Source organism: Melopsittacus undulatus, chromosome 11, assembly GCF_012275295.1.
Source record: "Melopsittacus undulatus isolate bMelUnd1 chromosome 11, bMelUnd1.mat.Z, whole genome shotgun sequence".
In the NCBI taxonomy this organism is placed as follows: Eukaryota; Metazoa; Chordata; class Aves; order Psittaciformes; family Psittaculidae; genus Melopsittacus; species Melopsittacus undulatus.
This window is the reverse complement of record NC_047537.1, coordinates 4,725,866-4,739,345: the sequence shown is the minus strand read 5'-3', so window position 1 is coordinate 4,739,345 and position 13,480 is coordinate 4,725,866. Positions and strand designations below refer to the sequence as shown.

Genomic DNA, 13,480 nt, shown 5'->3' with positions numbered 1-13,480 from the left:
AAACAAAGGAGATGTTAAAACCTCAGCTTCCCTGATGTTATACAGCCTTCTCACCTCCTCTACCTAAGCACACCTTCCGCAGGCAGATTTGCTGCCTGTCTCTGCCCCTAAGCGGAGATAGTAACGCTAATGCAAGAAACGAAGCAACAACTACCAGTTTTAATTGAGTTGCTCCTTTGATGCAAAGTCCTTAAGCACATCTTACTACCAAAAGGTGTTTTCAATCAGTAAACAGAGTGGATGAGCCAAAGGGAAAAAGAGGATAACCCCTGCCCTGAGTCAGAAAAACTTACTTACGCCTCCATTTCTGCATCCTGATAGTTTCAACAACATATGTGCTGTTCACCCTTATAATTCTGATTAATTCTCCTGACTCCAACAGGCCTACTTGTTTGAAAGTGGGCTACAGTCTTGTTCCTCCATTCACAAATAAAAACCTCCATCCTGATCAGTGTCCAACCCAAATCATTCTGTGATGCTGCTGGAACAAGGGAACTCACATGCTTTCCAGAGGGACAAACTGTGAAAGTTAAGTTTTGGCATCAGTGAATGAATGTTGCAGAAGGGAACAATTCATTGGAATAAAGCTGAGTTGCGGTCACCAACTTCCTTGCCACCGCCAACGCTGGAAGAGGAAACTCAGAAGTGATACATGATGCCTTAAAGGCATTCTGGACAGGGATAGTTTAAAGAAGTTTACCAGAGTATACCTGGAGGACTTTTAATGCCACAAGCAGCTCCTAAGTGAGATTTAAATGAACTACTGAACACTGCTAGAAAAGGAGCAGAGAGCTTAGCAGAGTCAGGTTTCATCCATTATCTCCTCAGGAAATTCAGCTTCAAGAATTAATGACCTATGGGCATTGTGTGTTCCCCATACTCTTGTCAGCTGTTAGACTGCTGCTTTTCTGTGAAATCAGGCCAGCAGCCCAAAAGGTTTTAGGAAGAACAGCTTATAGGCAACACTGGTTAGTAATTTGGGGCCAGTTACATAAAAGGATTAGATTCCCAAGTCCCATAGAGCTCCAAGTCTAACATCCAATCCAGGACTTGCAAACCACCCTGTGATTTTCCATCTCATTTGGGAAGTGCCCAAACTCTGCTGCTGCTTCCAACTTTTTGACCATACTGCTTGCCAGGCACCTCAGGTTCTGACCTGCAGCCCACAGCACCCAAATTCCCTTGCTGAGGAGCATCCTGGCAACTCACTGATACAAAAAATGACATTTCTCATTTTTCAGGCATTTCACCACTGCAGAATTTACTCCAGGAGATATGGAGAAGCTCAGACCCTCCCATGAAGGTTTGGCACATCATATAAGATGATCACACATTTCAGGGATGAAGAGCCCCTGTATACCCCCAAGCAAGTATGACCACAGCCCACTGGTCAGAGCTCTCAAACAGAAGTGAAAAAATGTGGGCTGCAGTTCCTGCTCTGATGGCTGTTTATGTATTTCATTCAACAACTGTTTCCTGTAGAAAGGCTTGTGACTTAATAGCTTAAACACTCTTCTGGCACTTAGGAGGAATGGGCTTGATTCTGAGAGTTCAGGGCTGAGAATGACAAGTGGAAACACATATCCTTCCGTTGAGCACACCAAGGCATGCAAATCCAGCCACCGGACACTATATGGGACACAGCCTTTCTTTTGCAACTTCCCTGCCAGCTCTTTGGGTGACATTCCCTAAGAAACCCATTCTGAGGTCCAGAGGTATCGTATGCGTGTGTATACGTGTGCACACAAACATACACAAAGCAAGCCTGTACATCCTATATAGGATCACAGGTGCTGCTCAGAGCTCACATACATCAATGTCAGTTGTTGCTCTGAGGCTGAAGCTTCTTGTGTTTAGTACTTTACTCACTGAGGTCTGAGAACAACAGCAATAAATCTGGAGAAAGGAGCAATAATCTGGTGGGATGGATGGATATTAACATATTCCTGTGTCTGTATCTCACAAGACTAATGATATTAAGTTTTTCCACCAAACATCTCAGTGTATTCCTAACACCAAAGTAGGAGTCTTCCCTTACAGAACCGTTACAAATGCATCATGTATGAGACACAACTCACCCAGAAAGGGTTACAGTGAGCTGTACAGAACACACCCAATTACAAAAGCTGAACAGAGCCTTTTTGCCTGCATTTTGGCAATGAAAAACCTATTATAACTTTGCCTATGTTACTGAAGGACACTACTGTTCCTACAATACACCCTATGATAAGAACCAAAGACAGGGTCCAGGGGACAAAAGAAAGCTCAGAAAAACCTCCCCGCATGCTAACGAATTTCTAGGTATAAAAGGGAAGAGGAGAGGTCCGCATGGGTCGAGCATAACCTTCACGTTACACATAGTGATTTCACATTAATTTTTTGGTATTGCTATTTCTGCTCTACAGTGATTATCTACTTAAGATGCTATTTTTATACTCCTGAAGTACTTAAGAAGGAGAAAAGGATGATATTTGGTTTATCAAGTGTGTCTTCTGACAGAAAATCTCCTGTTTGGCAACTGATGTCTATATCCCAGTGAGAGAACCTGGCAACAGTCCATGCATATCCTCTTCCCCACTCCCTCCACACAAAGCTAATGAGCTCACTATATCCAACTAATCGATTAGTTGGACAGCAGCTATTAAAATACACAAGGAATGAGCCAGAAATCAACAATATATCACAGTATAAAAATGCACACAGCTTAAATAATCATGTATGGTAATAAAAACTACTGCAAGTGTTTTTTGTTTTCCAATTAAAAAATCCCAATCTGCACATAAAGAAAGGTTTTACGTGTTCAGCATGCCTTATCAGTAAATCTTCTTGAATTGTTTTTATGAGGAAAGAAAGAAAAGCAAAACCTTCACCTGTTATTAACATGCTGAGATATATTTGCTGTAGGATAGTATTTTGAAATGGATTCTTCATTTCCAATTTATTTAATTTGTGGTCAATTTAAAGGAAGGCCTCTAAATTATCTCAACATCTAGAAACATCGTTGGAATTAAAAGCCTTCAAGGAGTACTCTCAGATTATCCCTTCATTTTTCAATAGCAGTCAGCAACGCAAGGTGCTCAGCTCCAGAAAGCACATCCATAGCCTCCTGGGGGAAAAAAACCCTACAGCCTGGGAAATAAAAGCCTCATCATCTTCCACCTGATGGTGCAGAATAGGGCCAGGAATCCCTGCAGTGACTTCTCTGGGCGTTAAGCACATCACACAGTGTAAGATAACTGTATCTTGCTGACTGCTTTCAATAACACTACAACAACCCTCAGCAGAGATAATCTAAAAAAGTTTGCACTCCTGGCACTGCACATTGGATGAGACTTTCAACAACAACTGGGAAGGATTGTGAATTATTATAAATAACTTTGATTGTTCTTAACTATTGGCTTAGATTTATACTTGAAAACTGACTGCAACAGTATTGTTACAGAGATAGTCTCCAGCCTACAAAATCAGGTCACAACAGCAGAGGAGATAACACTGTGATGGTTTGTGCTGGGAAAGAGGGGTGACCTCAGCTCTTAGAGGACTTGGAGTATGTTGGGGCTGAGGAACGGTGTGCTGGGATGAGCAGCTGCTTGAACACATCTGTTTGACTCTCCCTGCTGATGTCAGATTGAGCACATCTTTGGACCAACTTCATGGATTTGCTTGCCTGGGTTTTAAGGTTTCTGAAAAGATCCATTCCAAAACCAGGCAGTTATCTGGAAGCTGTAAGCATACCCATAGGGTGTGGAGCATTGTGGAGAGGGATGTGTCATGCCATACACTACATTCCATAATGCGATACTTAAATGCTTATGGAAGGAAGTCTCATCAGGCTCTCCAAAGGGAGGTACATGCCTTGGTTGCTCTTACTTTACACTACACAGTACAGTTTATAACTGACCATAAAGCAACCCTGAGGATCCCTGGAAAATCTGCAGAATCCTGCAGAGGACAAAGTCACACACTGGGTTTTGATAAAGTGAGTACCAGCAAGCAAAACGACAGCAAGACAGAACAGGTCCTTCATCTGCTTACTTTGTTCACTGACTTCTCTGGTGTTTTCACTGTCAGGTCAACTTGCTTTCCTTTCTTTGAAGGGGTTCTCTTTATTTTTGGTGAATGAAACTTGCCCTTCAACTTCATAGTGAACGAGGAGAGATGGGAACGCTCAGAATCTGGGAAGACAAAGAAACACGTTACTGGATTAGGGTGAAATTGTTGAAACCAGGACATTGTGCTACAGCATTATCTGGAATATAACTGCACCATGGAAATTTATTGCAACCTTGCCATTTTTGTAGAGTGGAACAGGATAAAAATATAATTGTGGCTCTCTATTAGGTTCCCAACTGTAGCATCACCATCATTTCCTGCTTACCCTCAGAGCCAGCAACACTAGTGCAAAGGCAGGAACAGTGCCTTGCAGAGAAAAGGAAGAACACCTCTCTTCAAAGCACTTATCCCCAGCAGATCCCAAAGTACTTTACAAAGGAGGTAATCAACATTGCTCTTTTGCAGATGAGTCAAGGGGATGAAGTGACTTGTTCACAGACCTCTGGCAGAGCAGGGTTCTGCCTGGTACCCAGGACTGGTGGCTGCACCAGGTCCTTTCCAGTGTTATGCCCTTCCCAGGCTGCTGATCTCTACTCGCTTGGTAGCATCACCTTTGGATGTGGCTCCATGGATAATGCAAACAAAAATGCCAGCCCTTGTCAATTACAATGGATTTAACTTCAAATGTACCAGAGAAATCAACAACCAGAGGAACCACTTCAATACCAGGGCATCCTTGAAGGGGCTTAAATACAAACAGCTCAACCCTTTTAATAGTTGTATTTTAATGTTTTTTGAGTATCTAAAAGCAGAAGTCTCAAAGGTTTGCAATCATGCCATATGCAGACTTACCGTTGAAATGTATTTTTATCTCTTTAGCCACAAAGCTAAATAAAACTATGCTTCCTTGTAGAGAGCAATTCAGAATGTATTTCAAGCAAAGAGCACTTTAATAAATGAAGGTCTGAACTGCTCTCTAGTGACTCAGATAATTCAGCAGAAGTTACCAAACTTGTCTTTATATTAACAAGAAAAGTAAGCAGTTTTGCTCTATGTTCCATTTTTCTTTTAGATTGCTTGGGAATTGACTGCCCTGGCTGTAATGAGTCCAAATGACACAGCCCCATGCATGCAGCACTGCACCACCTTGTTAGCATGCAGCCCGCAAACAGAAAAGGCTGCTGAGTCAAATCTAGCACCCAGAAGCTAAACACCACACTGCAGCACAAACACAGCTCCTCATACTCAGAAATTACCTAACCACAGCTCAAGGGAAGGAACCTGTGCTTGCCTCCCCAAAGGGCCATCTCCCTTTAAACTTAGTTTCCTGTACTGTGTTAAGACCCTGCTATTAACACCTTTACCAGAGCTAAACCTCTGGTTAGTTGTGTCCTCTAGAGCACACTCTTGCAGGCATCCTATTAATGGAAGCTGCACCAGCACCAATTGTAATCTAGTGTGGTTGCAGACCTCCATTTACAGGAGTAAATGTATTTCCAAGTCTTCTTTGTATCATAAAATCCTGTTTAGTGCTCTGAGGACGGAGGAACTAAAGACCTTGGTCACTGCAGATAAATCCAGACATATCAGTTGGCCTCTGAAGAATCACTTACAGCAGCTGGCACCTCAACTTAGCAACGATTTACGTCATTGCTTTACATCTACAAGGGGATCTCCAAACCTTTAAAACCCCTCCGGCTCCACAGGGTGCTGAAGGTCACCACTGAACACAGTTCCTGGCTGCTGTGATAATGCTCTTGCACTAACCCCTCCAACAGTTCCTATTTATTTCATACACCATATGAGTATTTCTATACATGCATGTGTATGCACGTATGCTTGCCAAGAAAAGCCATGGCTCTGAATTTATTTGTCAAGGACTGGCAAACAATTACAATAATTAATCTGCAGGGAAATAAAAGTAGCAGCAACAAATTGTCTCTGGCTCCTCCACGGGCTGCAGTGAGATCCAAACTGCTGGTCTAAGAGAATGTTCAATACCTACAGAACCCTCCATTGCATATGGGGATAATTCTGCCTTCTAGGGAATAAGACATTTGGAAGGGAAAGATTCCAAAAGACTGCCGTTTCCTTTTCTCCTTCCACCAGACATCTCTATCCACCTCTGTGGGCAAGCACATGAACAGATGAATTAGTGTGTGTGTATGGTAAGGAACCTCCAAAATGAGATGTTCTGTCAGCAGAGAAAGTTTCTCTTCTGCTAAGATCCCCATCACCACCACCACCCTAACCACTGCCCTTTGCTCTCTTTACCCTTCCATCACATCAAACACTGCATCATTTGCATGCCACTCCAAGGGGACACAGACCAACAGAGTGAGGACAGGAGTGAGTGTCTGGAGCAGAATAGGAACTTCTTAAAATAGTACTAATGAAGTAAAGCAGCTGGCATTTGTAATAATAATAAACTTTACTGTTTGAACAGTCCCGCTAAGTCCTGCTTTGAAGATCACAAATTAATGCAGCTTTTTACTGCCATGTCTTTCCATCTACAACAAGCATATTCCAGATCTCATCTGCTCATAAGTTTCTGATGCATTTGCAGTTAAACAAATGAGTCACAAACCAATATTCTCCAACACTCAATTACGTGCAGCACTTAAAAATAGCACTTTTCTTCTTCCAAGCACATTACAAACATCTTTTCCTCATCCTTAAACAGTTAGGTCTTAACCTTACTCTGCAGAAGGGAAGCAGGCACAAAGGTGAAGCAACTTGCCTAAACAGAGCAGAGGGTGAGTCAGTGACTCCAGTATAGCATCTCCATCCAACTGCAGGCCCTCATCCCTATACCCATATTCACGAATCAAGCAGTGGAGCTACTGTGATTATATTCAGTGAATGCCAACAGACATTATGCAGCATGATGGGATTTATGCTTTTCAAGCAGATACATCATTCAAGCACGATAAACAGAATCTGCATTTTAATGAATCGGGATGAAGTGGTACAAAGCAGAAGTCAGAAAGGTGTCCTGGTTCAAAGGCAGCAGTTACCTAAGCTTTTACAGACAAGAACTGAAACCCTCCTGCAAAAAGCAAAGCTGAGTGACTTCCTAGAATGGTTACATAGCACTGGTCTGCTTTGAGAAAGTCACTTTCTTTATACTATATCGTAATTTAAATATCCAACACGCCCCATATCTGTCCATTTAAAAAGTTCAACCAGCACAGTATGTCTTTACAGATCAATTAATTTGATAATGTACAGAGAGAAGCAGAAAACAGAGTCACGACAGTGCTCAAACCACCTTCCTGCTCCTTCCTGCCTGTCTACGGTAACCAAACCCCTTAATGCAGCATTGAGATTGTTCCTGAGCTTGGTAGCCTGCCCGCTGGAAACTGTTCTATCATATTACCCTCGACTCCTATTGATGAATAGCCGGCAGTGTTTAACTGGAATCTCGGCAATGACTTTCTCAGCTTCTCTTTCTGCTTTTTGGGTGTGCAGGAGGAGGGCACCCTGCACTTCTATGCAGTGTCCAAGTACTAACAAGATGAATGGGAAAAGACGAGGTCATAAACTTGACGGAGTTTATCAACTGAAAGGGGAAAAAAATAAGGTAGTGCTGTGTTGAAGCATTTCTGTCTCAAAGGAACCACTTTCCATCCCCTTCTATTTCACCTGCCCAGATTCTCTGCTGTGAAAAAACCCCAATCCCTCCAAAATCACTTTACCCTGGATCTGAGTTTCTTGATTTCTGACTGGAAGGTTTAATACGTCACTCGTCTCACTGCTAATTCCATCCCCCGTTAATGAGGCTCCCGCTCCGTTGTGCTTGAACACACTCCAGCTGTTGAGTCATGGCCCTGCTCAGCTCTCGGGCTCCTCTCCCCCCGAATGGCACGTGTCTGGGGTCCGACCACACACACAACAGGAGAAAGCTCATGTTATGTGCCTGCTCCAAGCAGCCCCGCTGCCAAGGGCAGCCAGAGAGGAGCTTTGGTACCCTTCGAGCCCTACTGGGCTAGGGAGGCCACAGCCACCTCGTTCCCTGGCAGCTCCACCAGCCCCAGCAAAACAGTGCTGCCTGCCAGTTTGCTGACAGAAAGCTAAATCTGGTGAGGAAAGAACTGCAGATTTTAAACAACAGTAGATTAAGAGGCACAAGGGAAGGCAGATAAATCAGCTTACGTGCTTGTGGATGAAGAAACTAGGCTGCTTAGGGAGAAAGCCAGCAAGTCAAAGCCCGATGTCCACCGAAGCCATAGTCAAACGGTCACTTTCCACTTGGTTCAAATGAACTCCAGAAATTAAGTCAAAAAACACACACATGCTGGTGAATTCCACCAACCTAACCCAACAGCAAACTATTTACTTTAAAGTCAAAGTGAAAGTTCAGGGTTTTACAGAGCTCAGTCACAGCAGACTTTCCAGTTGCGGGGTAACCAGTATACGGGAGGCTTTGGAGATGGGAAATAACCCCTGTCAGCTTCTGGCCCTCCTGGTGATGTTTTTGTCACTACAGCACAGCCCAATAGCAGGCAGGCTCCAGCAGCAGGGATGGGCAATTCCACTGTTCAACCTGCCTAGTGATCATATCAAACAAACTGAAAACAGGCTTGACAAAAACCAAACCCAAAACTTTAGATTACAGTACCTTTTCTTTCCTTCACGTGAAAACCTAAACCTTCCATCTTCTCTCACTCTGGTCGTCTTCACACACAGAACGCCTACAGCTTTAGAGGTGACAAAGCCTTAGAAAGGGTTATAGTTCATTTTCCAGCTTGAACTGACTCTTGTGGGTTGTTAGAAAGAGCAGAGTCTAAAAATCTTATCCCACAAATGGTTCACTTTTCAAAGGCCATGTGGGTCTCTGCTGGATGCACATATTTAAAAGCTATCAGATTAAAAATAACAGCAGACATCTCTCCCCATGTCATAATGAAGCTATTGTGCACATTTTTAATCAACCGCTCCTGCCATTTCTGCCACGAGCCCTTTGAAGGCAGAGGTGACTTATGTAATGAGTTACACAACGATGCCCATTAAAATGGCATTTGTTCCCTTGGGCTCAGCTCCATCATTTGCGGAAGACAAAAGGCAAGTTGCAAGGCTCCAGCTAAACCTTCACTGACAGGGACTTTAAAAGAGTTCTGAAGCAAAAGGAAAACAATAATAAGTGATAGCTCAAAATGATCTTTCTGTTGAGGGTGTCTGCTTGGTGCTGCGATGCGGTACCCAGCGAGAGGCTACAGGGCTGGGACTGTGGATCTGGCTCCTCAAGACACAATTCTGCTGTCAAACACAGCAGAACAGGCGATTCAGGATGGGCAGATGGGCATATGAGAGCTTCCCACATGCCACAAAGAACAGATCTTTAAAGGTTTTATATGACTATTGGTAGAATTCCCAACTGTCTTCCTTGCACCCTGAAGGGTAGGGCTGTATCTGCTGCATACCTGTAAATATGCACACACATCTGTGGGGCCTCTGCCCTGGCTAAAGCTTTTGGGTTCTCCTGTAATGCAAACATTAAATAATAGTGATTAACAGAAAATTGAGGCCTTTGAGCTTTGCAGAAATGCTGCTCGAACCTGAAACTCAAACCTCCCTCAGCAGCTGAGAACCTCTGCAGAAGCACTGGCAGAGCTGACACATTAAGGCACAATGTGAACCCTCACCAGTGAGCTATGAGAGAAAACTACCAGGAAACTGAAAGCTGCCACAGAAACAGAAAGCTACCACTGGTAAAAGTAATGGTCAATAATCCTGTGGTGGAGGGCATCTCTTTCCTTGCAATAAACCAGTCAAGCCTGCCAGTGGGTAGCTATAAGGATGGAGAGGAAGAACTAGGCTGTCAAGGAAGGTTGAAGAAACAGATGAGGAGAACCCCAGATATGTTCTCAGCCCTTTCACACCTGCAATGTATAACTGTGCTCAACAGCCTCCTGCTACATTTCACGCCCTCTTTCTCCAGAAGTCCTGGGGATGTTTAGAAGTCTAAAAATGCTGATACGCAGCGCTTGTGCGGTGCTGGGTGTTCTCAAAGGGATGAACTGGGATCCTAAATATAGAAAAGACAAAATGTGACAGAACAGAATTAAAATACCCCTCTTAAATGGATAAGCATAGCACTGCTGCCTGTTGGACACGCTACAGAAGCCTCAGGCCTACCACTTCCCTCTCCATTAGTTTACTTTTCTCAACATTGCCATTACCCCCAGAGACTGAAGCAAAGAGAGTTTATTCAGAAACAAAAAAAGACCTGGTTGGGGATCCAGAAGGGAAAGAAAAGGGAGGCTCCAGTGTCAATGAGGAAGTTTGCCCACCCTAACCTTTGTACCTTAGGTGGAGCTGTTTGTAAGCTGCTCCAAGTCCCTCTCCAGGGAATCCGACTGCCAGGACAGCGGCCAGCTTTGAGAGGAAAACGGTGGAGGAAGGGCTGCTTGGGAATCAAACAATCGCTCTTGAGCACTACAGAAACTTTTCCTTTAACATCACGTCACCTTGGAAGCAGCCTGCTTTTGGGAGCAGAAAGCCCGACTGCCCTTCTCTTTTGGCAACATTGCAGTGAATGAGCATAACCCAGCGAGCACTAATGATGCGCAATGACAGCACACAAACTCCTATGGAAAAGGGAGGCTCAGTTCCCTCTCAGCTGGCCAGGCAACGCTCACTGACTCACAGCCTTCATTATTTTTCACGCCACCCTCTGGGGCCTCCAGAGGAAGCAAAACATTTTGATTTGTCGGAGAGCACATTTCTATTTTGATTTTTTTCTCCCTCGCAGCCATGAATGAGGCATCTCCAGCTGCAGCAACCTCGAGTGGAAAGAGCTCACAGTGTTTGCAAGGGAAAGGGGAGGCACAGAGGGCAACTTATGCATTCAGCCACAGCTCCCGACTGCAGTGAAAAGGATGGGGGTCAGTCAGCCCCATTCATTTTACAGTGCACTAGTACTACAGCTCCTCTTCCTTCCAGTTTCGTATTTAGAAGTAAAGCTTCAGGTTGTGAGGAAAGGAAGATGCACCAGACCAAGCAGCAAGTTCAAAGCAGCTGGCCAGGTTCCCTCCAAGTCCTCTTTTAGCCTTAAAGGCTTCAAAAAGAGAGAAATCTCCTTGCATGCAGACACATAAACCAGGAATCCTTCAGCTGCTGACAACTGCAGTAATGGCACCCAACTGATTTACTGGGGATAGGAAAAAGGTCCAATTGATTGAATAAAGGGGGATTTAAGTGAGCAGGACTTCACTGCCCAAGCTCAGCTTCCTCCAGCACACCAAAGCTGGCTTGGACACTCCTTTTTGAAACGGATGCTGTAATGTATTGATAAGGAGCAGACAAGACTTCAGCTCCGTTGTATGTGAATGAAAACCACTGCTGCAGACTGGTCCTTATCAACTCACAAGCAGAAAGGCTGCCATTTACCAAATCACTAGCAAACCTCTGTGCAGCGTCTGGTGAGTCTCTGGTAATTTCCCATTTAAGTACTGATTTTGCACAGCCCTGCAAACCCGAAAGAACTGATGGGATTACAACACTGGTAACATGACTCGTAACTCCCTCTGTGCCAGCACCAGTAAAACAACAAGAGAGTCAAGTAGCCTCCAACATCAACAGGACTGCTGTAGTCCATGCTCTTTTCTTTACACATAAAACCCACCAAGGCTGTTAACATTTAATTTTTAATGGAGAAAAATAACCCAACTACAAGGCATAACCTCTGCATTACTGCAGCAAACTGCTTTGACACAAGAATTGCAATGGTTGGGAGACAATCTACTGAATTTCTCTGCTCACCAAACATGACTTAATATGGGGTCCATGGGCATCCCCACTCATCTAGTGGCTTTATGAGGATATAGTCATGACAGTGATTCAGACATCTAAAAATAAAGCCCTGCAGGCACAAGTATGCATGCACACTACCTGAGTCACCCTGGGCTGTAGGGAGCATATGAGCCAAAGCCAATTTGTTTCATTCACACTACTGCCATGGCCAAGCAAAAAGCCTTGTCACTGAGCTCCACTTAAACTCTTTCTCCCCTCCTCTCGTTTTACTCGAGCACATTTGGACTCTCTCCACGTTGAAAACCCTTTGTAGGCTTGGGTTTCAGTCATACGGCTGTCAGCTTTGAAAGTCAGACCTGAAAGATTATAACCTAATGTTGCTGAAGCTGTTTATCCATCTCCAAGGTGACAGAATGTCGTCACTGGCACTCTATAGGACTGCAAGCAGAAACACATTATTTCAGATGCTTTAGGGAAAAGCCTAATTGCTTGCAACCTGCCCACAGGTTCAACAGCTGAAAAACAAGGTTGTAAATGAGAGTCTTGACTTTGCATCTGCCCCACTGCACCAGTTCTGAATGGGAAAAACTCAGCCTTCTTTCATCCTTAGAGAGTAACCTCAGCTCTCATTCATTAGGCGATGGAAAAAAAGAAGAGAAGCTGGCTCGGATCTGCCTGACACAATTTCCAGTTGCTTTGGACATTACTAATTATAGTCATCTTTATTTTTGACCTCTGATTACAGATTCTTTGCACATTCAGTCTGACTCGCAAAGCTAACATCTCTTTTCCAGCGGGCCTGGGAGGAACCTTATACCCTGCCCAAAAGCCACCACCCACACTCATATGAGCTGAGCACAAGAAATAAGATCAAAACATGGAAAGCATTTGCTTAAACATGCTCAATTTTATTTCCTTCTTTAGCAAGTGGCACAGATTAAGGGCAAGAGTCCAGGTGAGAGTGTGATGTAAGCTCTTTTCCATGCATGTTAAGAGATGAGCTAACTGTTCTGTAAGGAAGCCTCATTTCTCATTGTTCTGACTAGCACTGTATCCTCAGGGTTCAGATGCTGAAAAGCAGATATTCGGTTCAGTAAGATTAAACATGCCTGCACAACTCCAGTGCACCATGCTGGGGGCTCACATCTCTGCAAGAGAAAGGAAAATGAATTTGAGGAACCAGGCCAGCTCTGTCTCCTAGAGGCACTGCAAGAGCAGTGTAAACTTCTCTGATACTGCTTACTCAATAAAAGAAGGCATCACAGGAGGGCTATGCAAATCTCTGAACTTTGAAGTACCACTGTGCTGTTGCCCCAAAGGACCAGCTCTCTATCTCCACATATACAGACAAGCATGTGTGCAAAGAGATACAGCAGCACTGCAGGTGTGAAATTCCTGATGTAATCAGGTCAGAAGCTGCTGTTACATGATTGTCGTGCTCCTTGCACAAAGGGTTAATGAGCTGTAGGCCCTATCCTCAGTTCCATACCCTGTTCTATACCTGATAGGATCTGCAACCAAACCACCAGTTTTATTGCCTGCCTACAGGCAGGAGGAAATTTTAGTCTCCTATAAGCACAATTTGAAACATCAGCGCCTCCAGCAAGGGGAAACCGAGATGTTAATTGAACTGAGCAGCCCAGGAGGGAGCTCCCTCTTTGTTAGCTGTAGG

The 13,480-nt window shown here is 44.1% G+C and overlaps 1 protein-coding gene across 2 annotated transcripts in view; it reads right to left on the bottom strand.

Moving 5' to 3' along the window:
- Positions 1 to 13,480, bottom strand: part of RAPGEF1 (Rap guanine nucleotide exchange factor 1) — an 84,437-nt gene that overhangs the window by 48,076 nt on the left and 22,881 nt on the right. For both annotated transcript variants that reach the window (XM_034067547.1, XM_034067548.1), the window contains exon 2: positions 4,036 to 4,175. In XM_034067547.1, the coding sequence (XP_033923438.1) occupies positions 4,036 to 4,175 (140 nt within the window). The remainder of the gene's footprint in view (positions 1 to 4,035; positions 4,176 to 13,480) is intronic.